Here is a 21,463-nt window from a genome sequence, read left to right on the forward strand (position 1 = left end):
GTAAAGTTATCAACTACTTAAACCTCTCTCAATGCTACCAAGTCATATATTCTCTCAGTCGTCGAGCTTAAACCAGTCACGACACTCTTCAAAATGATAGCAGCATTGATGTAACAAGGTCTGTAAGGGCTTGGAACGAATTCATATTACTAATAATTTTCTAAGGTCTCAAGGTCCTTAACGATCTCTTTTCTCAGTCTGAGGAGATCACGACCTATTTGTAGACAATTCTAAGAGATGTATCTCCATATCTAGTCGCCCCCTCAATTGTGTGTTGACTGTCTTGCATTTTGCCTGCATCGTCTTATAATGCGTCTCATCTAGTTCTGAAAATAGTTATCCTAACCGCCTTACTGGCTCTAGGCTGCATTCATATTCTAACCAACAAGTCTCATCCATGTTGTCCGTGTGGCAATCGATCTTCGAAGCGTCAGAAGTTACTGCTCCCACAAATTTGGGTTCAAAGAGGTTTTGGCCTACAAGGAATATCGTACCGCTAATCCTTTGAAAAGGCATGATGGATTATCTACTAGTATTGGGTACCTATATAAGAAGTGCACGGCGCCCTCGAAAGAAAATATAAGATCAAGCGTCAACACTTCAATTTGACTAACCTTCCATGCTCTACGTATGAGTTTCACCACAGGTATCACTATGACAATAGGAACGAAATAAAGATAGAACTCACCAATATCAGTTCATGCCTAAAGGCAGTACCTATCTAAAAATGAGTTTGCTGCTACGGACAAAGCTGAAGTATATCTAATATATTTAGCCTCATTTAATCGCTCAGGGTAATATCCAGTAGCTTCTCAAGTTACTAGTTTCGGTTTATATCACGGAGCAGTTACCCACGTTCCTGGTGGGATTGTGATGAGAACTAGGTAGAGGACTAGATGAAGAAAGAAAATTCATTCTAGACTGTTCTGCAACTATTCCCTTCACAACCTAGAATTAAATAGGGGTATAGTAGGCATTTCTTCGACATAACGTGTTTAGGTACCTGAATTATTCGGTCCTCAGCGAACTTTAGAAAAATTATTCTCGACGACATATACCGCTCTCATTACTTGATCGAGTTGGTTAATAGAAAATAAATGATTAGCACGATTGGGAGAAGACTGAATAAAAATTCTAGTTGAGAAATGCAGGTAATATGGGTTACTAGCTACTTAATATGAAAAGCTGACTCCATGCTGTTCTCTGCTTGAGTTACCTAGCTGGTTAAAAAAATATGAGCCGATCGGGGATTAAATTGCCAACCGACATACGGCCCTAACTTGCAGTAGGACTTCAATAAATGGGGCGCGATTTCAGCTACGGAATTCGGAAAGCAAATGAAACCCCATTAGTCTAGAATGATGGTTCTAATTGGACAACCACACCGTCGGCTTTTTCGGACTACCTAAATTTTCCGAGATACACATAAAACTAAGACCTCAGAATCCACCGTGTTAATTATTTACGGAGGTTAATTTGGTCCTCGAGAATGGCTTCGGTATCTACCTCATCCACATCCTCCGGCATAGAGGTCGATAGGCCGGAGAGATCTGTTAATAAGCAGAGGGCATGCGTGAATTGCGCCCGCTCAAAGACGAAATGTCATTGGCTAACGGGGACTACCTGTCAAAGGTATATTCTTGAAAGATAATACTATACTGATCGTCTGTAATTGACATGAGTCCAGATGCTCCAAATCTAAGTTGCACTGCTCTGTTCAAGAGTCAGGTCCCAGAAAACGGCGGGGGAAATCGAAGTAAGCGTTTGACCACGCTTGGATGTCTAGTACTAACGCGTTCTTCTCCCCCTTTTTTTCAGACGGGTAGGAGAACTTGAGAGAAAAGTGGAAAGCATCATGACTATGTTAACTACAAATCAACAAGTCCCTAGGATAGGTAATTTACCGATTGCTCAAACCCAACATCAAGCCCCCCAGATGACATATGAGGAAGTTGGCAACCCATATGCAATTGGCTCAAATGTTGGCATACCTTCTGTATCATCATCAACTCCTAGGCCTCCAGACGAGTATATCGACTTCCCGGCTGGATTCCGTGTATCCCTTGTCGAGGCAGATCAAGTTCTTTTCGAATATAGAACGACCATGCAACCAAATTTTCCATTCGTTCACCTACCCCCCTGGTCAGCCCGTGAGATGCTCCGGGATCGGCCATTGCTACTGAAAGCCATCATATACGTCTGCCGCCCCCAGCCTTGGCCGGTTAAGTGTGAGATAGAAAAGTGGTTCCGGGAACATTTTGCCCTCCACCTGGTGGTACAGAAAGAAAGAAGCTTAGAGCTACTACAAGCTGTACTCATTTACATTGCCTGGTCAGTCCACATCATACTTGTATAATGTTCTCACGTCGCTATAATTATCGTGCTTTCTTGCTGACGAAGTTTAGGCAAACTTGGCATTTCTTCGTACATGCGCATGATTCAAGTCTTATGCAATTAGCGATCGGAATGGTCGGTGATATGGGACTCAATAGACTTCCAGACTCTCAAATCATGCCTCCAAGATGCATCATAAAAGAAACTACGATGCTAGTTAGAGGGATGAATATCCGAAGGGAGCATACCCATGCCGAACGAAGAGCCTTACTCGGCGTATTCTATATTTCATCAGTGTAAGTATCAGCCATAAATTATCCCTGACGTCGAGATCTAAACGTGCCGCTCTAGTATACGGAGTATTTTTCGACGTACAGAACCGATGGAATTCACGGATTACATGGATCAATGCTGTACCGAGTTAACCCAAGCCATTAACTGCTCTACAGACCGGCTTGCCGTTACACTTGTGCGCATGCAGAATCTAATAGTTCAAGCGACCAAGATATTATCGGAGAATAGTATCAATAGGGAGGTGGTATTAGGAGTATCGCATGCCATGGCAATGGCTAGTATTCGACGGCAGCTTGATGGTATAGTCAACCAGCTCCCCGAAGATCAGAAGTCGAACTGTAAGTTAGACCAAGCTCTCACGAATTCGTATGCTCCAGTTAATAATCCCACAGTCCTCGTATGGCATCATTATCACATGGTCCTCATCCGGCTTTACGAGCCAGTAATCGATATGAAGTCATTGGATCCTCCAAATAAGGCATTTATGCGGAGCCAGGCCCTCTGGACTTGTTGTCAAAGCGCAAAGGCACTTCTCGAGCTCTATCTTACCGTCCCAGGAGACATGTTTGCGGCACTTAGCTTCGTCATGGTTGCACATCTCTCTTACTCTAACATTATATTAACCCACCTCCTCTTCCTAGAAGACGGGGATTGGGATGCGCATACCGCCCGGGAGAGCGTCAACTACCCCGACCTCGCGGAGCGGCTCAGCGATTATTTCGTGGCGTGCGAGCAGTTGCTTGGTCGTAGGTGCAAGGTTATGGAAGACGGCAAAGGTCTTTTTACCAGGTCTGCGGAAAGAATGAGATGGGCGAAGAGTTGGTATCTTTCTAAGTTGCCTACTGATTCTGCAATACCAGGCACGATCGCAACTGCGCCACCTATGGCGGCCAATGAAATGGAATATGAAACATGGCAAATACTTTTTGCTTAGTATAAGGTATTGTATTGTATGACAGGTAGTCTGTAAACTGAATATACTTGCTCTACCTTGTTAGACATCCCTAGTTTGTCGGACCGGCGACACCTCAGCAAATCTACCCCTATTCGGCAGGGCCTAGCGCTTACCCGGGAGCATGGGGGGTGTTAGCACTTGCGACCCCACGAAACCTTTTTTTTTCTTAAAAACGTCTTTCGTTCAATCGGCGATGCACGCGTCAATTAATACGGGAAAAATAAACATATTGCACCATTAAAACCGTCTTGTCGAGACGCACACAGAGATAGTTCTTCTTGTTTTCTTTTCGGAGCTGATTTTAGGTTGGGTTGATTTAAAAAAAAAAACGTAGGAAATCGATTCGACTCCCGGCTTTGAAAAGCGGAGCCGCCCTCGCCCATACATTTAAAATCATTATGTTTCGACCCCGAGATGAAATTGCCTATTGGTTAAATTATCTTAATACGGTATAAAAGGGAGAGAAAAAGAGGGGAAAAAACCGTAGCTTATACGAGGCATCTTTATTTTTATCTATCAGTTAAGTCAAGTTTATTGCTAAAGAGGCCGATGCGTGGCAAGACCATACGACGCTTTTTACTTATACCAAGATCTTTATTAACTATACGAGGATGCTTATTTACAGGATTATACCACGACGATCTTTACACGGCCTTATATTAAGATTCTTTTCGCATGTTAATTACATTTAATTCGCTAGCAAGCATCATGATCGATCCGTTACTATGCGAATTTGTATGGCTAAGAAACACGGTATACTGATTTGAACCATATAAGTCGTCCGATCTATGACCTGCAATCAGGATATCAGGATAGCTGTACTCCTCAAGGCCTGGTCAATTGCTTAAGATCAATCGCTTGAGGTCTAGGATTCGATTCCCAGTCGTGTTGCTTTTGTTGTTTCCTTTTAGCCCTTGTTCGTGGGTTGAATTTAATCTCGTGGCCTCGATGAAATTCAAAGGGAGGATTGAACAAGGGTCGTGTATCAGGTGATCTAGTCTCGATCAGTCATGTAGTATAAGTACCCCTCACGATCACACACTCATTTTATACACAACAACGCACAATCAATATAAGTCATTATTTTTCATACTGGCATCAAATCCATGGTACTAGGTCTCGTATAAGACCTGTTCCAAGGTCCAGACCCCTAGTCTGGTTCAGTGGTGTGGCTAAAGAGGTACAACCCCACGAACGATATTAAATCTCAGTTTGAGGTCACCTGAGATAAGCTTGGTTTAAAAGCATTCATAATTAAGTTGCAAATGAATTCCTACATGATGAAAACTGTCACTACTTCGGCGATCCTGCTAGGGGGTTCCGTGGAGGCTGCCTTATACAAGACAAAGACGCCGCCGATGGGATGGAATAGTTACAATCATTATAACTGCTTCCCTAGCGAGGATATCATGAAGACGAATGCTCGGGGGCTCGTAGACCTAGGGTTGGCTGACCTAGGTTACACATATGTCACGACGGACTGTGGGTGGATGTCGAGGGACAGAGACACAGAAGGTCGGCTTCAGTGGAACACCACTCTTTTCCCGTCTGGAGGCAAGGCTCTAGGAGATTATATCCACGGTCTAGGCTTGAAATTCGGCCTTTACTCTGGCGCGGGTTACTATCAATGCGGCTCGACGGATCTCCCAGCTTCTCTCGGTACGGGCTTCGTGTGTGTTTCACCAGTTGGGTATAATTCTAACTAGCCACAGGATTTGAAGAGATAGATGCGCAGTCGTTTGCCGAGTGGGAAGGGGACTCCTTAAAGTGGGTCTGAAATCCATCAGGAAAGGAGAAGTTGACAATGGCTGAGCCCCCATAGATATGACAACTGCTATTCGTCCTCGAAGGACAAAATGGCAGATTATGTCTCACCGGAATCTACGTCGCCCGAGCGGCACGAGAAGATGGCCGCCCTTTTAGATGACGTAGATCGAGACATCGCCTACTTCATTTGCCAATGGGGTATTGGCGAGGATCTAGGTGAGTGGGCGCCGCCCATTGGCAATGTATACAGGATCAGCAACGACATCTATAACTCGTGGAGGAGCGTATGGCGCATTACAAATCAAGTCGTGCCGTTTTATAAATCTACTTCGGTCGGTGCTTATCCCGATATGGATATGCTCATGTAAGGTACGCCTATTGAATTGCGTATAGGTACTGATGTATATAGTGTTGGGCTTAATGCCCTGTCTCTGCAAGAGGAGAAGTTTCACTTCAGCATGTGGGCGATTAATAAGTCTCCTCTTAACATCGGGGTGCCGATGGACCCTAAGCTTGCGCCGGCCGCCTCTCTTGACGTGCTTCGCAATGAAGAAGTTATAGCCATCAACCAGGATTCGCTAGGCAAACAGGCGCGGCTTATTCGTCGGTACACCGAAGAAGAGTGGGATATTTGGGCTGGCGATCTCTCCGAATCGAGAATTGTTCTTGGCATTTCAAACTGGAAGAACGACTCTCAGACGGTGGAGTTCGACCTCTCGGCGGCGAACGTCTCGGAGGCCCATGCTCGCGATGTTTGGGCAGCGGAAGACATTGGTACGATCTCAGGGGCCCAAAAACTCGAGCTCGCAGCCCATGAAATGAGATTGCTGGTCCTGAGCGACATCGTAACATCGACCTCTCGACCTATATCAAAAGGCTACTACTCGGTAGAGAATGCCAGGCTCTCGGGTGGCGCGACGAAAGTTACTTGCGAGCCAACTGAATGCGCCCCTACGGGTAACAAGATCAGCATTGCTGCCGGAGGAGCGAGCGCAACCTTTGACTCGGTAACTGTGGGGTCCGAGAGAAAGAAGCTAGTTGGTGTTGATTTCATTAACTACGAGCTTGCCCTAGACAGTGCCTGGGATTGGGGTTCTAATACCCGAAACATGACGGTTGCGGTCAATAATGGGGTGCCGAAGAGATGGGCGTTTCCTATTTCAGGAGGAGACTGGCTTGAGTCTGATAGGTTGCTTATCGAGGTTGATGGATTTGTCGAAGGTCAGAACCGAGTAATATTTGCAACAAGTGGGAATTTGCCAGCCCCAGACCTTATTGGGTTGGAAATATTTGAATGAACGAGTTAAATGATGCTATAGAATTGATACTTTTACATTATACGTATAAAATATAGCTGGCATTTTAAGGAACACGAATTCTTTTGGATCATTTGCAATTTCCATAGGTTGAAAGCTTGACACTTTCAACTCCTTTTCCTATGATGTTAATTGTCCAATAAAAAAGAAGAATTTAAACGTCTACTATTAAAGATAAACTCCTTGAAACTACTATAGTATTATGCTAGTGTAGAGAGGAAATATGGGACTCAATGAAAAGTCTTCATTGAAGATGTACGTCGTATCAATTTTATAAACGCGGTTCGCAACTTTGAGCGCCACAATAGGTATAACCTACGAGCGCAGGCCCCTGATTACCGATTAGCAACCCCTCATTGGCCACCGCCACATAACATATACATAGGTACCCAGCTAAAGCGTCCCGGTAACCCGGACCTTTGCCTTTCCAGCTTTTGCCTCATGTACCTTGCCTTAGCAGCATTTTCTTTAAATCCGAACTAGCGACCTGCGATCTTCCGTCGACTTCTACCTTTTTACCGTTTCGCCGATCCATCTAACAAATTTTTCTTCCGCATCGACGCATACGCATAACACAAACCTACACACGCTCATTCGCGCGCTACCCATATTCGCATCTCGACACATAAATCAAGATGCCTCGCAACCGTTCCGCCGCTCGTCCCGCTCCGGCTCGTCCCACCGTCCCCAGCAGAGCGCCTGCTCCCTCTTCTCAACAGTCGCGGCCAGCAGCGACTTATGCCCCGGCGCAATCTGCGCACCCGCATCCCCCTGCGCAGACTGCTCCCCAGGGCTCTCAGGGACCCGGTTTGTTCGGCCAGATGGCCAGTACTGCTGCGTACGTACTAATTTCCGTTTAAACATATGTGCACTATAACTAACGGCAACACATACAGCGGTGTCGCAGTAGGTTCCTCCATCGGCCACGCGATCGGCGGGCTCTTCGGCGGCGGTGGCTCCGCACCCGCCGAGGCCTCTCCCCAAGCCGCCAGCGCGCAGCAGCAGCAGAGCCAGTGGGGCAACAACTGCCAGGGCGCCACGCAGTCTTTCACCAAGTGTATGGACGAGCAGGGCGGTAACATGCAGATCTGCGGTTGGTATCTCGAGCAGCTAAAAGCGTGCCAGGCTGCCGCTAGCCAGTACTAAGATGGGGTAGGATAGGAAGAAAGGAGAAAGGGGAAGGAGGATGTAGTGAAGATAGCTGGGAAAAGTGGTAATGAGAACTCTCCCATCTCTGCGCTTTCGGGCCGAAGGAATCGTGTCCACTGGTTACTCCTATTGTCTTCAGCCAACGTACAGTTATGTTTACGGAGTGCGGATGCTTTTGCTTGCAGAGCCCTCGAGGGTGTCTTTCTGTATATACTGCCATAAGGCGATTTAGAAAGTAAAAAACTTCACTCTGCACCCTTTCATATGTATATTCCCTTCGGTATGCATGAGTTGAAGGATTTTGATGCGTTTGTCGTTGAATGATATTTTGACTTTGTGCTTGATCTAATATGACACGCTCATTTATCACGCATCGCGGGCTATGCCAAATTACAGCGGGCGACTTTAAGCAATTAACTTGAAATTTTAGATAGCTCTAACATAGAGGCGAAGCGTTATGTTTAGAGCAAAATCTCACATCCCTAATTCGTTATACAAGCGATTTCCGTAAGTGTACACTATATACAATACCAACCCAAACCCGTGTCTGTCTATCTATACTCGGGCCATGCTGCGAGCCGCAGTTTCTAATAATCATCATATTCCGGTATAATATTGAACGGAATTTCGTGCATCTTACGCCTGCTTTCTACCCTCGCTTTGAGCATGGATATAGCTAAGCTGTTATACCTATGGTCGACTCCGACCTCCTGGGCACGTCTCACAAAATAGCCGTTGAGGAACTGGGCGGGCGGTTCTTTTCCCATTCGGACCTCCCTTATCCAATGGCTATACTCGGTACCCTGCCTCTCTAGCCTGACTCTGAGCTTTGTCGCAAACTGTCTTTCGTGTAGGAACCTGAGCTTCCTGCGGCCTTGGAAATCGGGAATAGACGAGATGATATGTATCGTCTCTGCCAACATATTTTCCCACAGCCTCATCGCACTTCTATTGCTTCTTATAAGGTTGAAGCTGCAATCTAAGATGGCTGAAAGCGTGTCGGCTAGGGATTGAAATATCATGTCGGGTAGCTTGTGCAGTAGCAATTGTTTCCAGGATACGTCGACTGCGTTGAGGTCGCCAGCCGCCGAGAGGATATCGATCATATGTCTAGTATGTTGATTCCCAAGCAATTGAGACGTTACCCTGTCTATATCCTCGTCTTCGTCATCCCTAGGAACCGCGTGGAGATATAGATTCCCAGGTATGTGTCGTAACGAGTATTTATGATACGAATGCCTGGCAAGTTTATGACTGCTGTGACAGATCACGTAATTTGGCCGCAGAGCGGGGACGTTAAACACCTCCTCGTTCAACATCTCCATCAATCCAAGCCCTGGTTCAAGCAAGCAGACTGTGGTTCGACGGTCGATGCGTTCACGCAGGGCATGCAAAGTAGGAAAGGCAGCCCTGGCGGCGGTGCTAAGAATGATATTGTCCAATATAGGCTGATACACTGGCGAGTTATACCGACGACTAACGTAATCTGGGCAGAGGATTTCTCGGGAAGATATGGGGTGACCTTTGCTATCATGAATACTGACAGCTCTACCTTCCTGTCCCCATGCCTTCATCGATATTGGGCTGTGAGTGAGCATCTGAACCGGAGGTAGTTTAGGATCAGCGGCAAGAGCGTGGGCGACAAATCTTGCGTGTGTATCGAAGCCGACAACGTGAATCTTATTTGAGAGCTTGATCGCGGGTACTTGTCTTAGGGAATTGGACTTGGACTCGGTTTCCGTTTCGGCTTCTACCTGTGCTGCTACCGCTGCCGAGGCTTTGGCGTAATATAAATCTTCTTTAGTAGACGGGTGAGAGGGTGTAGCAATCTTAGAGATTAGTGGCGATGTATAGAAGGGATAGCTTGGAGAAACGCCCTCTCTCGACCCGCCTTTCTGTGGTGAGGTCGGGGGGTAGTATATAGGAGGATCGAGGCGGAAACCGTCGTTCTGGCGTTGTAGGTCCGGCGTCACGGCGGCAGCAGCGGACAAGTACTTGGTGGCCCCCCGGCCCACGAAGAGGTTATCGAGACTCCATGTTATATCTCTGCTGGGTATTCGCGCTGAAGCCCGCGAAAGCGGCTGGCGAAAGATATGGGAATACAGGGTGGGAGTTTATCGTGGGTTAACCGGCTGTTCTCATGTCGTTAAAATGGCCGAGGGTTGAATCGCGACTCTTTGCTAAGGCCAAACCCTGGACATTGGAAGAAAATTAAAGAAGAGAAATAAGAAAGAGGTAGAAGAAAGAAATACCGGTCGAAATAATAAAAATTCCACGCGATGGTACCCAGTATAGTGAGTTTAGGATTTACGTGTGTATCGCCTCGTGGCGGCTTTTCATGACGGTGATATTAATTAATTTTTTTTTCTTTGAACGGATCCGATTCGGGCCCCACGATTGCGCTAAGCCGGTGCGAATTGAAATGGCTGTCATTGGCGGAAGCAACTGAAAGCCCACATCCATCCGTGGTTTACAAGGTAGGTACGTACCTGAGACCTGAGTCGGGTTTTTTTGTTTTTGGAATTCGCTTCATTCTTTCTCCGTTCTCATATTCTGCCTACAATCACCGCCATAATTCTTCAATACAATTGAATACAATTGCGACCCGCGCCAATGCGTAGTCAACCTTGGATGAATTAATCTTTTCTTCGAACAACTGTCGCAAGTAGCTTATATCAGGTTCTCGCACAATGGATCCGCCAAATATTTCACCCCAGTTAGATCGGCTGGACGATGAACTCGATAACCTCGAGGAAGCCCTACAGCCCATCCTTGGCAACATCTCGGATGTCGCTAATAAGCTACCCCTACTCGACAAGGCCAAGCTTTACGTACTTGCGACCTATTCCATAGAATCGATGATCTTTTGTGAGTACAAGCCTTTTAAATCTGGTGAGTTTTCATTGGCCTAACACAGCGACAAGCTTCCCTTCGACTTAATGGTGTCGAGGCAAAAGAACATCCCGTCTTCAAGGAACTCGCCCGCGTACGGCAATACTTTGACAAGATCAAGAAGATCGAAACCCCTCCGGAAAAACCAGAGCAGACCCTGAACAAGGAAGCCGCTATTCGATTCATCAGAGCCGACTTGGCCGAGAATAATAACAAGGTTGTCAATACCAAGCTAAGCGAGATGATCGCGAAGGAACGCGCTAAAGCCGCCCTAAAGGCTGCTCAAGCAAGTAGCAAGCGAAAGGCCGAAACATCCATCCCACCAGTAGAGCCCAATACCGAATCCAATGCCGGGGATGTTGACTCGGAAGTTTCGCGGAAGAAAAAGAAAGATAGGAAGGAAGAAAAGAAGCATAAAGACAAGAAAAATAAGAAATCTCCCAAGTGAGGTATGGAATTCGTGGGCGTTGCCATCAAAAACGAAACTTGCAGCACCATTATCCACCACGGCTTCCGTTTCCACTGATGGAAGTCAAGGTGCGAATTAGGCGGGTCGAACAAGTGCTTTATAATCTATGATGTGTTGTACCGAGATATGCTAAGTCGGGGAACTAATTTCACGCCCTAGCAAGGCGAGTGAAGGAGAGCGAAGGGCCCTCGAACCAAATGAGCTTAGCAGATTGCCGATGCTCCTACAAACACAAGGTCACCAGACTACGATACTAGAGGCAGCCGAGCCGTTAATATTAGGTAGATAAATCATTACCCAGTAGCGCTAGGCTCATCTGACCAAGGTAGGTGATGTTATTGCTGCGCACTGCCTCTACCAAACCTGTCGTAAGGCTCGATACTGGCCTCGCTATCATTATAGTCATACATATACCAACACAATAAAACGCAAAGAAACTTGGTATCCGTAAGAAACTGTACTGTAAACTCCGGACATGCTGCGCAAAATTGTCCTAACACCGGCGGGGAATCGGATCCGCCATACTAGTAACCGGCCGTGAAAAATATGGGGCACGATTGCGGAGCCGATCTGGCGTACCGAGTTACTATGCCGGTTGATCCTATTACCATATGCACTCGACCAAAATAGTCGGATATAATATTTAAAAGTCCGAGATATTTCCACTCCTTAACCCACCAATTGCAAAAACGTGGCATGAATCCGGATATTCAGGCGTTGTCCTCTAGCATTGCGGCGTCGGGAGGCAATTTGACTCCCGCCCGTCAAACCCTTGATAAAACGGATCCGGGAACGTAGCAGAATAAGATTTTACCTGGCTCAGCTAGACCCCTAGTCAGAACCGGGGTTCAATAGAACATCCGACCCGAAGAAGAGATATGCGGATTTAAGAGCAAAAAGTCCAGTATGCTGGTAGAACATATATAAAGTCGGTGACCATGTGATATATGTAAGAGATCTCTAGACCAATATCGGTTGTATAGCTGCATCTTCCCTCTCAGTAACGTAACTTACAAGAGAACCCCCTTTTTTATCTTCGTCAACTATCATAACTCGGCATAGCTCGACAGTCTACATTATGAGTCCAGGGAAAGCAGCGATCACTCGTGTCGGCGGCAAGGCCGTAGGCCCTGTTGGATTCGGCATGTTAGGTAAGTAGCCCATATTGTAAGGCATATGCATTAAAAGAGGATAATACTAATTTGACACCATATACCAGGATTGACGAAGCCGTGGGCCCCTGTCGAGTATCCCATTGCTGTGAAGGTCTTGAGGACGGCATTAGAGCAAGGTGCGAATCTTTGGAATGGCGTAAGTGAAACCCGCTTTCCAAGTTCCCAGGAGGGTAAGACTAATTCGAACGTAGGGTGTGCACTATGGAACTCCCGAGGCAAATTCTCTGCATCTTGTCAAACACTATTTCGAACAGTATCCCGAAGATGCTAGCAAGGTCGTTCTCAGTATCAAAGGCGCATTTGGGATGAAGACCGGGCCAGACGGCAGCCCGGAAGGTATCCGCGCTTCCGTCGAAGACGCTCTCAAAGTGCTGGGTGGTACTAAGACTATTGACGTCTTCGAATGCGCGCGGGTCGACCCTAAAGTCCCCGTTGAGACCTCGATAAAGGCATTGGCCGAACTTGTAAAAGAGGGCAAAATTGGCGGTATCGGTCTGAGCGAGGTCAGCGCAAACACAATCCGCAAAGCCTACGCAGTGCATCCTATCTCGGCCGTCGAGATCGAGCTAAGCTTATTCACGCCCGATCCTCTTCATAACGGCGTTGTGGATACTTGCCATGAACGTAGGTAATCTAGGATACGGCGTGAAGCCATAACTCATTTGCTAACGATGTTATCCGCGAATAGTCGGTATCCCTATCGTAGCCTACAGCCCCATCAGCCGCGGGTGGCTAACCGGCCAGCTTCGCAAGCTAGACGACCTCCCGCAGAACGACTTCCGCCGCATGCTGCCGCGCTTCCAACCTGAGGTCTTCGACCAGAACTTCAAGCTCGTTGAGGAGGTGGAGCAGATCGCCAAACGTAAAGGTGTCACGACGGCGCAGGTGGCTATCGGGTGGGTGATTCGCCAGGGGGCCATACCTATTCCCGGCTCTGCTCGGGTCGAGCGAGTTGTTGAAAATACGAAAGCTGCCGAGCTGACAGACGAGGAGTTGGCTGAGATTCAAAGGATTCTTGACGCATTGCCCGTTAGTGGAGAACGCTACGGGGGTACGCAGGAGAAGTTTCTTAATGCGTAGTGGATAGGCGCGTGTGCCCCCCTATTGCGCGATGGGCACGGTTGATCGTTCTTCCAAAAGGGTCGTGTATACCTAAGTCTTTACTATAATCCATCTTCTAATAAATTAAGAGTTGTAACCCACTGGGCTAGTAGTCGTCAATTGACTACGATTTGTGATTAATAGGGTTATCCGTATAGTAATGATCGGAGAACGAACCTGTTAGGGCAGCGAAATATGAGATGTTAGAAGGGTTAGAAAGGGGTAGTTTGCCGCGAGTACGCTAACATTTGATACGTGCTCATATTGTAACTATAATAAATTTGAATTGCTTTGCTAAATTTGCAAGTTCTTGGATAGATAACATCGTTCTTCAATATCGAAACCGAGGGGGGGGTGTCTCAACCCCTTTGTGTTGCTTAGGTACATAAATGTAACTGGGGAATTGCCGATGTGATAAACGCCGAATAACCCAAACACCCTGCTCTCAGCTCCTTAAAAAATGATTTTGCCTTTTAATTCTCCTTCTAAAACATCCTACCCTTTAGGACACGGGAGAGTATTTAAACTGATGATATGTCAAATCCGAGTGCTCGATACCTGTTAATACTGTAACGCCAAAATATATGAGCAGCCGATACGGGCTACGGCTGTAGGAGTAGGAAAAACCTTGCTATTATATCGGTGTTATGTTTTCACGGCTTATCTATGGTCGCCAGTATAATATGGTATTGGTTCCATCTGCATGTGGTAATCCACGATTGATGCACGTCCAGCTGGAGGTTTTCTTAGATCCATATTGAAATAAAACTCCGACGTGATCTCCGAGTCGAAAAAATCCTGTTCTGGTCGCCGAGTGCGAGGCAAAGGAATCCTCTTTATGCCGTTACTACTAGACGTACTTGATATGATCTCTATATTCGAGGCACTACCAGATGAGACAATCTGATTTGGATTATTCCTATTAGGTGCTTCCGATCCAGTATTGCCGGTTACTGGATTTTTAACCCTCGATGGTATTTGTTGAGCTTGTGTCTGTCCAGTGTGCCGATACGATTCAGGGGTTGGCGTGGCATTTGCTGAACGTAGATATTCCTCGGGGCTTTCCCTCCTGGTAAAAGAATTAGAGATACTACTATTCGTGTGAGAAATGCTTGATCCCCTGACATCGCCGCCATGGCGTGGATTGGCATGGATATCAGGTTGCGGCGGTGGTGATTGCGGATATGGTAAAATGCCACGCCGGTCATCGGCACGACTACGCTCATTATACGTACGACGGGCAATCTCTTCTTGGGAGTGAGCTCCACCCCGTATAGTACCCTTTGATAGACGCCTAATCTCGTCATCGGCTTTGGCGAGACGTTGTAACTCCGTATATAGTGCATCATGCACACGTTGGGGAGATGAGGATTTCTTCGCTTTCTTAGGTGCAAAGATAACGAGATTCATGCCGGCGAACTCGGGATCAGATTCGACATAGATGAAATCCTCCTCGTGGTTCAGAAATGCGTCTGTCTCTTCGAGGACGTCTTGCCCGATGATCACGTCGTAGACACAATCGCGGGAAACATGGAATTCAACTTCAATGCCGGTCCCATTCGACCGTAAATTTGAAGCAAATTCCCATCTCGTCCAGATAGAGCCCTCTGTTCTCCCGAGGCTTCCATCCGCAAACTGGAGTAGCCGCTCATTTTCCCAGTCGACTAAGTTCTCCAGGCCTTTTTCCTTGACAAATCTCCACGACAAGAGGTTCGGCTCCGACCCAGAATCTGGTAGTGCCAAGACATCAGAAGTACGAACATTCCCGCGCACTCTTTGGCTCGTCTGCCCTAGAAGGTTCACACGTAGGACGGATAACGCGTCAGCCGGCCTTGGGATGCGAGATAGCCGGTCCTTTCTGTGAGACATGGTTCCGGTTTTCATTAAAAAGGCATTTCCAAGGACTAGATCATACATAAACTCATTAAGGATGTGAAAAGTGACTCTGAATGTTCGTGATGTCTCTGTCTCGAATTGCCAGTTGGCTTGGACAGTACCACGTGTGACGATAAACCTCCCGTTTGCTGCGCGAAGGCGAACCTTATCTCCCTCCTTATGGCGCCTAACTCTCAGCTTAAGTTTAGCGGCGAAAGATGCAGTTATAATATTGCACTCAGCACCGGTATCCGGGATTGCATATGTATGCGTGCCGTCGATTATACCTTGCGCAACAAGAATACCCGAGGACGCTCTTGTCTTTAATCCCTGGGTTTTCTTCTCTTGGCCTTGCTGTACGTTTTCCGTGTCGCCCTTCTGTTTCCATTCTCGAAACAAGGGCCTCCCGGCTTCGTCGTAGAGTTTTGCACTATCGTTCGAGTTATTTTGGGCGGCTCTTAACTTGGCCAGGTTCACCCTATCATCGTATGCCGCTCTCCTCGTCTCGTTAATGAGTATATCATAAGCATCTTCAATAAGCTTGAATTCCTTTGCTTTTTCGTTCTTCACTTCTGGGTCTGGATACTTGTCAGGGTGACATTTAAGGACTAACTTGCGACAAGCTGATCGAATTTCGGGTAGTTGTGCATCGCGCGAGACACCCAGCACTTTATAGGGATCCGGCGGGAGGGTTGCGAATTCTTGATCAGCCATTGTCAAGATCTTGATCGTCGACGAAGTGGTACTTATCCAACAAGAAGCATTCGTGGGGTAATGAGTAGTTTTGAAGCCTAGCGCCCCGATGCATCGCCCCCGGGCACCGCCATCGTCCTCAGAGGTAATTAACCAATTAAGTGGCGGCGTACACCAGCAAGCTGAAGTATCCATGTCCGTACACGACACTGATTGGTTCTTATCCTAAGTTCTACCAAGGCTTGGGCTTAGGCTGAATTGAAATTGAGAGAACTGCGGAAGCATTCCGCCTACCGACGTGCCTACTAACTTCCCTTATGCTAAAGCGATGATCATATCGAAATTATTAAACAAAAAAAAGACTTTTGACATTTTTAATGAATTGATTATCTAGATCTGTAGAAGAAAGCGTTTTAGGCCTACCTACCAATATCCTAATGTGATGCCAAACTCAGGATTCTCCGGATATGCTACATTTTCGGACTTCATTGCCACGGATCCTGAGCTGTCAATATACAGGACGTTCATAGCGCTCAACTCACGCAACTTGCTATATCAGCAATCAGAGCTCATAGCTTTAGAGCGAAAGTTCGAAGAATTTGATGAGTGCGATAACAAGGAATCCAATCTTGACATTCTTTTGTCAGCAAAATGCTGGGAGACATTCGCGGCGAGGACGGCAGCGAATAAACCCCACGAGGCAGAACGAATGGAGGCCATTAAGGACATGCAGACTAAGCTGAAAGTATATCGTGAGTTAAAGATAGGAGGCCCCAGACGTTTAAATTGACATGACCTAATACCTAATGTAGACGAGGCGCTTCTATTGCACAGTCAAATATTAAAACTGTCTACCCCAGGTCATCGAGCGTTTGGAGCTTTCCGTGGCTGGTTCGATAACGAGCGGCCATTTGTCGGGTACGGGAGCGACTTATTAACAAATCAAAACGACTTCGCAGCTCTTCAAGTGTCCACGGATCAGGATTTCCTATCAAGCACACTGCAAGACCTTGGCGGAAGAATATTCCCCGTAAGTCGGATCCCCCTCGTACCCCTTGAACCTGTTGCTTAGCTCCTATCTTAATCCAGGGCACTCGACACGAGACAGCACCTGAAATCAAATATTACTCCGCGAAGAATGTCTCGCGTCTGGTTACGACTAGCACGGTATTCCTAGCTTCTCTAGTCATCAACGGTGCCATCGTTGCCCTTTATGTTGTCAAAGATGAGCATGTTAGGCTGGGCATGATTACCCTCTTTACAAGTCTTTTCGCAACTAGTTTAGCGGTGTTAACAGATGGGCGGAGGACAGATATTGTCCTGGCTACGGCAGCTTGCGCGGCGGTATTGGTGGTATTTGTTTCTACGAGCGAGAGTGGTTGAGGGGTTGTTCAGACTTTAGATCAGACATCCGGGGCAAAGGATACTTCCTATAGTCGAGCTTAGAGCTCTTCGAAGAATAACGAAGTTGGTTCCGTGCTTCTTGATACACCTCGTGATAGGAGTTGGTTAAGGGACCGATGTCAGCGCTTTTATCAGACATTATTACCAGCAGGGCGCCAAGCTAGTCCATTAACCACAGAGCAGAAGATATTTTAACCTATATTGACGGCGCTTAAAGTAAGAGATACTTAAGGCATGCCTTTTAACACTTTTTTTTCCCGATCCTTTTTCATGAAAGTTTAATTAAACGGAACGTTAATCTTTTTGTTTTAAGTTTACGAAAAGTTATTATGTCGCGTTTTTACCCGAGTTTACAAAGGATATTATTTAATTGATTTTATTTTTTTAAAATAAAAAAATGCCCGACTTTTAAAAAAAATATTATATTAAATTAAAAGTTTTTTTTTAATTAAATAATTCGTTTATATACATTTAAATTTAAGTTTTTTATTAATTAAAAAATTAATATTAATATAAAATTAAAAATTTAATAAATTAAAAAAATAACATTAATTACGTAATATGTTTATTATTACGTGCGTAATATACGCGGTACGTATTTAATAATTTAAAATCGTTTTTTACATTTAATTTTTAATAATTTTACGAATTTTAATTTAAATTATATATAATTTACATTATAATTTAAATATAATTAAAAATATAAATTTTAATTATAATAATTATTATAAAACTTTTTTTAATGGCTTTTATTTTTTATAATTTTAATATTTTTTAACTTTAATAATTTTATAAATATAATTTTAATAAATTTTAAAAAAGTTTTATTATTTAAATAATTAAATAAGTAATTTTATAAAAAAAGCCTTTAATTTTTCCCGATTTATTTTATAAAAATATAATTATATATATAAAATATATTATTAAAAATTAATAAAAATTATTAAAAATATTATTTTATATATATAAATAAAGATTTTTTTAATATTTTTATTAATTTTAAGTTAAATCACGTGCATTTTCAGTCGTAATTTTACTAATTTTTTTAAATAATTAATTACGTTTTTTTAAAAATAATTAAATTAATATTTATAAAATTATTAAAATAAACGTTAAAAAAATAAAAAAAAATAATAAATACGTATTTTATTTATTACGCACGTAATAATAAATATATTACATAATTAATATTATTTAATTAAAATCATATAATTAATATTTTAATATAAAAAATAAAATAAAAAAATAAATTAAATTATATAATTTAAATTTAATATATTTATATTTTTTTATATATATTTAAATAATTTTATAATAATAATAATTAAAATAATATAATTAATATTATTTAATATTTTTAATTAATATAAAAATAATAATATAAATTATATTTAAATTAATTTTTTTATTATTATATTATTATAAAATTAAATAATTTTTATTTAAAAAAAAATATATAATATTTTTTATAAATATTTTTATATAAATAAATAAATTAAAAACTTAATTATTAAAATAATAATCACGTATTTATATAATATATATATTAAAGTTAAAATTAATAAAATTATACTTTATTTATAATTAAATAAAAAAGACTTTTTTTATAATTTATAAATTTTTTTTTATTTAATTAATTATATAATTAAAATTTAATTAATTAATTATTACGTTATTATATTTTATTATTATTTAAATATATATTTATATAAAGATTTTAATATTATTAATTTAATATTAATTAATAATTAATTAATAATAAATAAAAGTTATAGTTTTTTAACGAGTATAATTTATTATTTTAATATATTAAAGTTTTAAAATAAATTTTAAACGGTTAATAATAACATTATATTTTATTTAAACATATAATTGTATTAATTAATATAAATAATTAACATTTAACGATAAAAAAAAGCAATTAAACGTATAATTAAAATTATTATATATAACGATTAAATGATATTATAATTAATGATTAAAAATGATAATAATTACTTAAAATTATAATTAAAAAATTGTTTAATATAAAACTTTTATAAATTTTATACGATTATATAAATTACGTAAAAATGCTTTATAATTAACTTTAATAATATTACACTTATTTAATAAATTAATTATAAAATAATAAAAAAAACTTATTAAAAATTTAAAATAATTTAAAATAACGGCGATAAAAAAAAAGCGTTTTAAATAAAAAAAACATATATATAATACTTTTAAAAACGTTAATATTAATATAATTTAAATTAAAGAAAAATATTTAAACGTTATAAATATATATATTATAAAAAGATTTATTAAATATAATAATAATAAATATAATAAAAATTTTTAAAATAATTATTAAATAAATTTTTATAATTAAAACGTAAATATATTTAAAAAAATTAATTTAATTTTAAAAATAAATATAAAAAATTATTTTTTAAAATATAAAATTTATATATTTAATAATAATTTAAATGTTTAAAAATTTTATAATATATTTAACGTTAAAAATTTTTTAATATATATTAATAAAAAAATAATTAAAATTATAAATAAATATAAATTAAAATTTATTTTAATATTAAATTTATTATATATTAAATAATTAAAATAAAAAATAAATAAATTAATTATATTAATAAATAAATTAAAAGTATCGATTTAATAAAAAATATAAAAAAATTTATTAATAAAATTTAAAAAATAAAAAATAAATAAAAATAAAAAAATAATATAATTAAAAAATAATTAAACGGCGGTAAATTTATTAAATTATATAAATAAATTAATATTAAATTTTAAAGTAAAATAAAAAAATAAAATATATAAAAAGTTATTATTTAAAAAATTTTAATTCGTTAAAGACATTTTTTACGTTAAAACTTTTAAAAATTATTATGCGAAATTAATAAAAAAATGATAAGTAATTAATAAATAATTAATAAATAATTCATTAATAAATGATAAGAAAATTAATAAAAGATTTAATGTTTTCGACGGATTTTCACGTGCGAGCTTATAAGCACGTGAAAACGCTTGCGCGAGTTTATAAATATATACGTTTTTTTAAATTTTAATTATATTTAATAAATTAATTAAATATATTCCCGATAAATTAAAAATATATAAATTTAATTTTAATAAATAAATTATACGTATATTTATTAATTAACTTTTATATTATTATATAATTAATTAATATATCGTATAACGTATATATAAATACTTTTATATTATAATATATTATAATTAATTATAAAATTAATAAATTATATATATATAAATTAATTAAAATAATACAATGTTTTATACGTAAATTAATCACGTGTAACCACGTGATTAACCTTACGTAATGATATTTTAACATTAATAACTTTTTTTTTTTTTTTTTTTTTTTTAAATGTTTTAAATTTATTTAAAGATTTATGTTAAAAGATTTTAATATATGTTATAAATAAAGTTTAAGTAAAACTTAACTTAACTTTAATTAATAAGTAAAAAAAATTAAACGTTAAAACGATTATAAATGTATAAGAAAAAGTAAACCCGCTTTTAAAAATTAAAAGTTAACACGATTATATACGCTTTTATAACCGTTTCGCCCCCGAGATTAACTTCGATAAATTCGCAAAAAGTACCATTATGTACAATTCGACGAGACGATTTTAACAGTACTAATTATATATTTATACAATATTAATTAAAGCGTGCATCAACGATTTAATGAAAAAGGTTTTTTTTTCGTAAAGTTACGAAGCCTCACGTTCTCGGGTAAGCATTACGCCCGATTCGGCTAACCAATAGGCAATTTAATCTTAAGGTTCGGGTGATTATAAATGTATGAGCAGGGGTGGGCCCGCTTTTAAAAGCCTGGGGGTCAGGGTAGGGTCAGGGTAGGGTTAGGGTTAGGGTTAGGGTAGGGTTAGGGTAGGGTTAGGGTAGGGTAGGGTTAGGGTAGGGTTAGGGGTAGGGTAGGGTTAGGGTTAGGGTTAGGGTTAGGGTTAGGGTTAGGGTTAGGGTTAGGGTTAGGGTAGGGTAGGGTTAG

General features: G+C 40.9%; 8 protein-coding genes across 8 annotated transcripts; 6 read left to right on the forward strand and 2 right to left on the reverse strand.

Annotated features, from left to right (window-relative positions):
- Window positions 1-1,861: 1,861 nt before the first annotated feature.
- Window positions 1,862-3,562, forward strand: F5Y00DRAFT_253436 (uncharacterized protein; the record flags this gene model as incomplete). Its single annotated transcript, XM_048010050.1, has 4 exons — window positions 1,862-2,331; window positions 2,406-2,630; window positions 2,686-2,966; window positions 3,021-3,562. 4 exons carry the CDS (start codon window positions 1,862-1,864, stop codon window positions 3,560-3,562), a joined length of 1,518 nt encoding a protein of 505 aa, XP_047864453.1.
- A 1,301-nt stretch (window positions 3,563-4,863) lies between these two features.
- Window positions 4,864-6,648, forward strand: F5Y00DRAFT_262621 (carbohydrate-binding module family 35 protein; the record flags this gene model as incomplete). The annotated part of the gene is made up of 4 exons (XM_048011413.1): window positions 4,864-5,242; window positions 5,296-5,350; window positions 5,406-5,714; window positions 5,760-6,648. The coding sequence occupies 4 exons, from the start codon at window positions 4,864-4,866 to the stop codon at window positions 6,646-6,648; spliced, it is 1,632 nt and encodes a 543-aa protein (XP_047864454.1).
- A 653-nt stretch (window positions 6,649-7,301) lies between these two features.
- On the forward strand, window positions 7,302-7,812 carry F5Y00DRAFT_262622 (uncharacterized protein; the record flags this gene model as incomplete). Its single annotated transcript, XM_048011414.1, has 2 exons — window positions 7,302-7,504; window positions 7,563-7,812. 2 exons carry the CDS (start codon window positions 7,302-7,304, stop codon window positions 7,810-7,812), a joined length of 453 nt encoding a protein of 150 aa, XP_047864455.1.
- A 330-nt stretch (window positions 7,813-8,142) lies between these two features.
- Window positions 8,143-9,957, reverse strand: F5Y00DRAFT_270234 (uncharacterized protein; the record flags this gene model as incomplete). Its single annotated transcript, XM_048012588.1, has 2 exons — window positions 8,143-9,877; window positions 9,945-9,957. 2 exons carry the CDS (start codon window positions 9,955-9,957, stop codon window positions 8,403-8,405), a joined length of 1,488 nt encoding a protein of 495 aa, XP_047864456.1. The 3' UTR covers window positions 8,143-8,402.
- A 400-nt stretch (window positions 9,958-10,357) lies between these two features.
- F5Y00DRAFT_238603 (Sas10/Utp3/C1D family-domain-containing protein) lies at window positions 10,358-11,608 on the forward strand. The gene is made up of 2 exons (XM_048007983.1): window positions 10,358-10,683; window positions 10,740-11,608. Exons 1-2 carry the CDS (start codon window positions 10,506-10,508, stop codon window positions 11,153-11,155), a joined length of 594 nt encoding a protein of 197 aa, XP_047864457.1. The 5' UTR covers window positions 10,358-10,505; the 3' UTR covers window positions 11,156-11,608.
- Window positions 11,609-12,254: 646 nt separating this feature from the next.
- On the forward strand, window positions 12,255-13,431 carry F5Y00DRAFT_262625 (Aldo/keto reductase; the record flags this gene model as incomplete). The annotated part of the gene is made up of 4 exons (XM_048011415.1): window positions 12,255-12,327; window positions 12,396-12,487; window positions 12,543-12,975; window positions 13,040-13,431. 4 exons carry the CDS (start codon window positions 12,255-12,257, stop codon window positions 13,429-13,431), a joined length of 990 nt encoding a protein of 329 aa, XP_047864458.1.
- A 281-nt stretch (window positions 13,432-13,712) lies between these two features.
- F5Y00DRAFT_238604 (uncharacterized protein) lies at window positions 13,713-16,063 on the reverse strand (the record flags this gene model as incomplete). Its single annotated transcript, XM_048007984.1, has 1 exon — window positions 13,713-16,063. A coding segment is annotated over exon 1 (1,925 nt), but the record flags the coding sequence as incomplete, so codon positions are not given.
- A 242-nt stretch (window positions 16,064-16,305) lies between these two features.
- F5Y00DRAFT_87929 (uncharacterized protein) lies at window positions 16,306-17,461 on the forward strand. Its single transcript, XM_048014289.1, has 3 exons — window positions 16,306-16,772; window positions 16,833-17,050; window positions 17,110-17,461. The coding sequence occupies exons 1-3, from the start codon at window positions 16,463-16,465 to the stop codon at window positions 17,401-17,403; spliced, it is 822 nt and encodes a 273-aa protein (XP_047864460.1). The 5' UTR covers window positions 16,306-16,462; the 3' UTR covers window positions 17,404-17,461.
- Window positions 17,462-21,463: the final 4,002 nt, after the last annotated feature.

The sequence above is a fragment of the Daldinia vernicosa genome (assembly GCF_022497035.1).
Source record: "Daldinia vernicosa strain CBS 139.73 unplaced genomic scaffold F5Y00scaffold_26, whole genome shotgun sequence".
Classification (NCBI taxonomy): Eukaryota; Fungi; Ascomycota; class Sordariomycetes; order Xylariales; family Hypoxylaceae; genus Daldinia; species Daldinia vernicosa.

What these genes read in the sequence shown, in the direction of transcription:
- F5Y00DRAFT_87929 (XM_048014289.1), top strand. Translation starts at nt 16,463, where the DNA reads ATGCCAAACTCAGGATTCTCCGGATATGCTACATTTTCGGACTTCATT. An exon ending in GACTAAGCTGAAAGTATATC is followed by an intron (nt 16,773 to 16,832) that starts GTGAGTTAAAGA and finishes TACCTAATGTAG; the next exon opens with ACGAGGCGCTTCTATTGCAC. An exon ending in TTGGCGGAAGAATATTCCCC is followed by an intron (nt 17,051 to 17,109) that starts GTAAGTCGGATC and finishes ATCTTAATCCAG; the next exon opens with GGCACTCGACACGAGACAGC.
- F5Y00DRAFT_238603 (XM_048007983.1), top strand. Translation starts at nt 10,506, where the DNA reads ATGGATCCGCCAAATATTTCACCCCAGTTAGATCGGCTGGACGATGAA. An exon ending in CATAGAATCGATGATCTTTT is followed by an intron (nt 10,684 to 10,739) that starts GTGAGTACAAGC and finishes CACAGCGACAAG; the next exon opens with CTTCCCTTCGACTTAATGGT.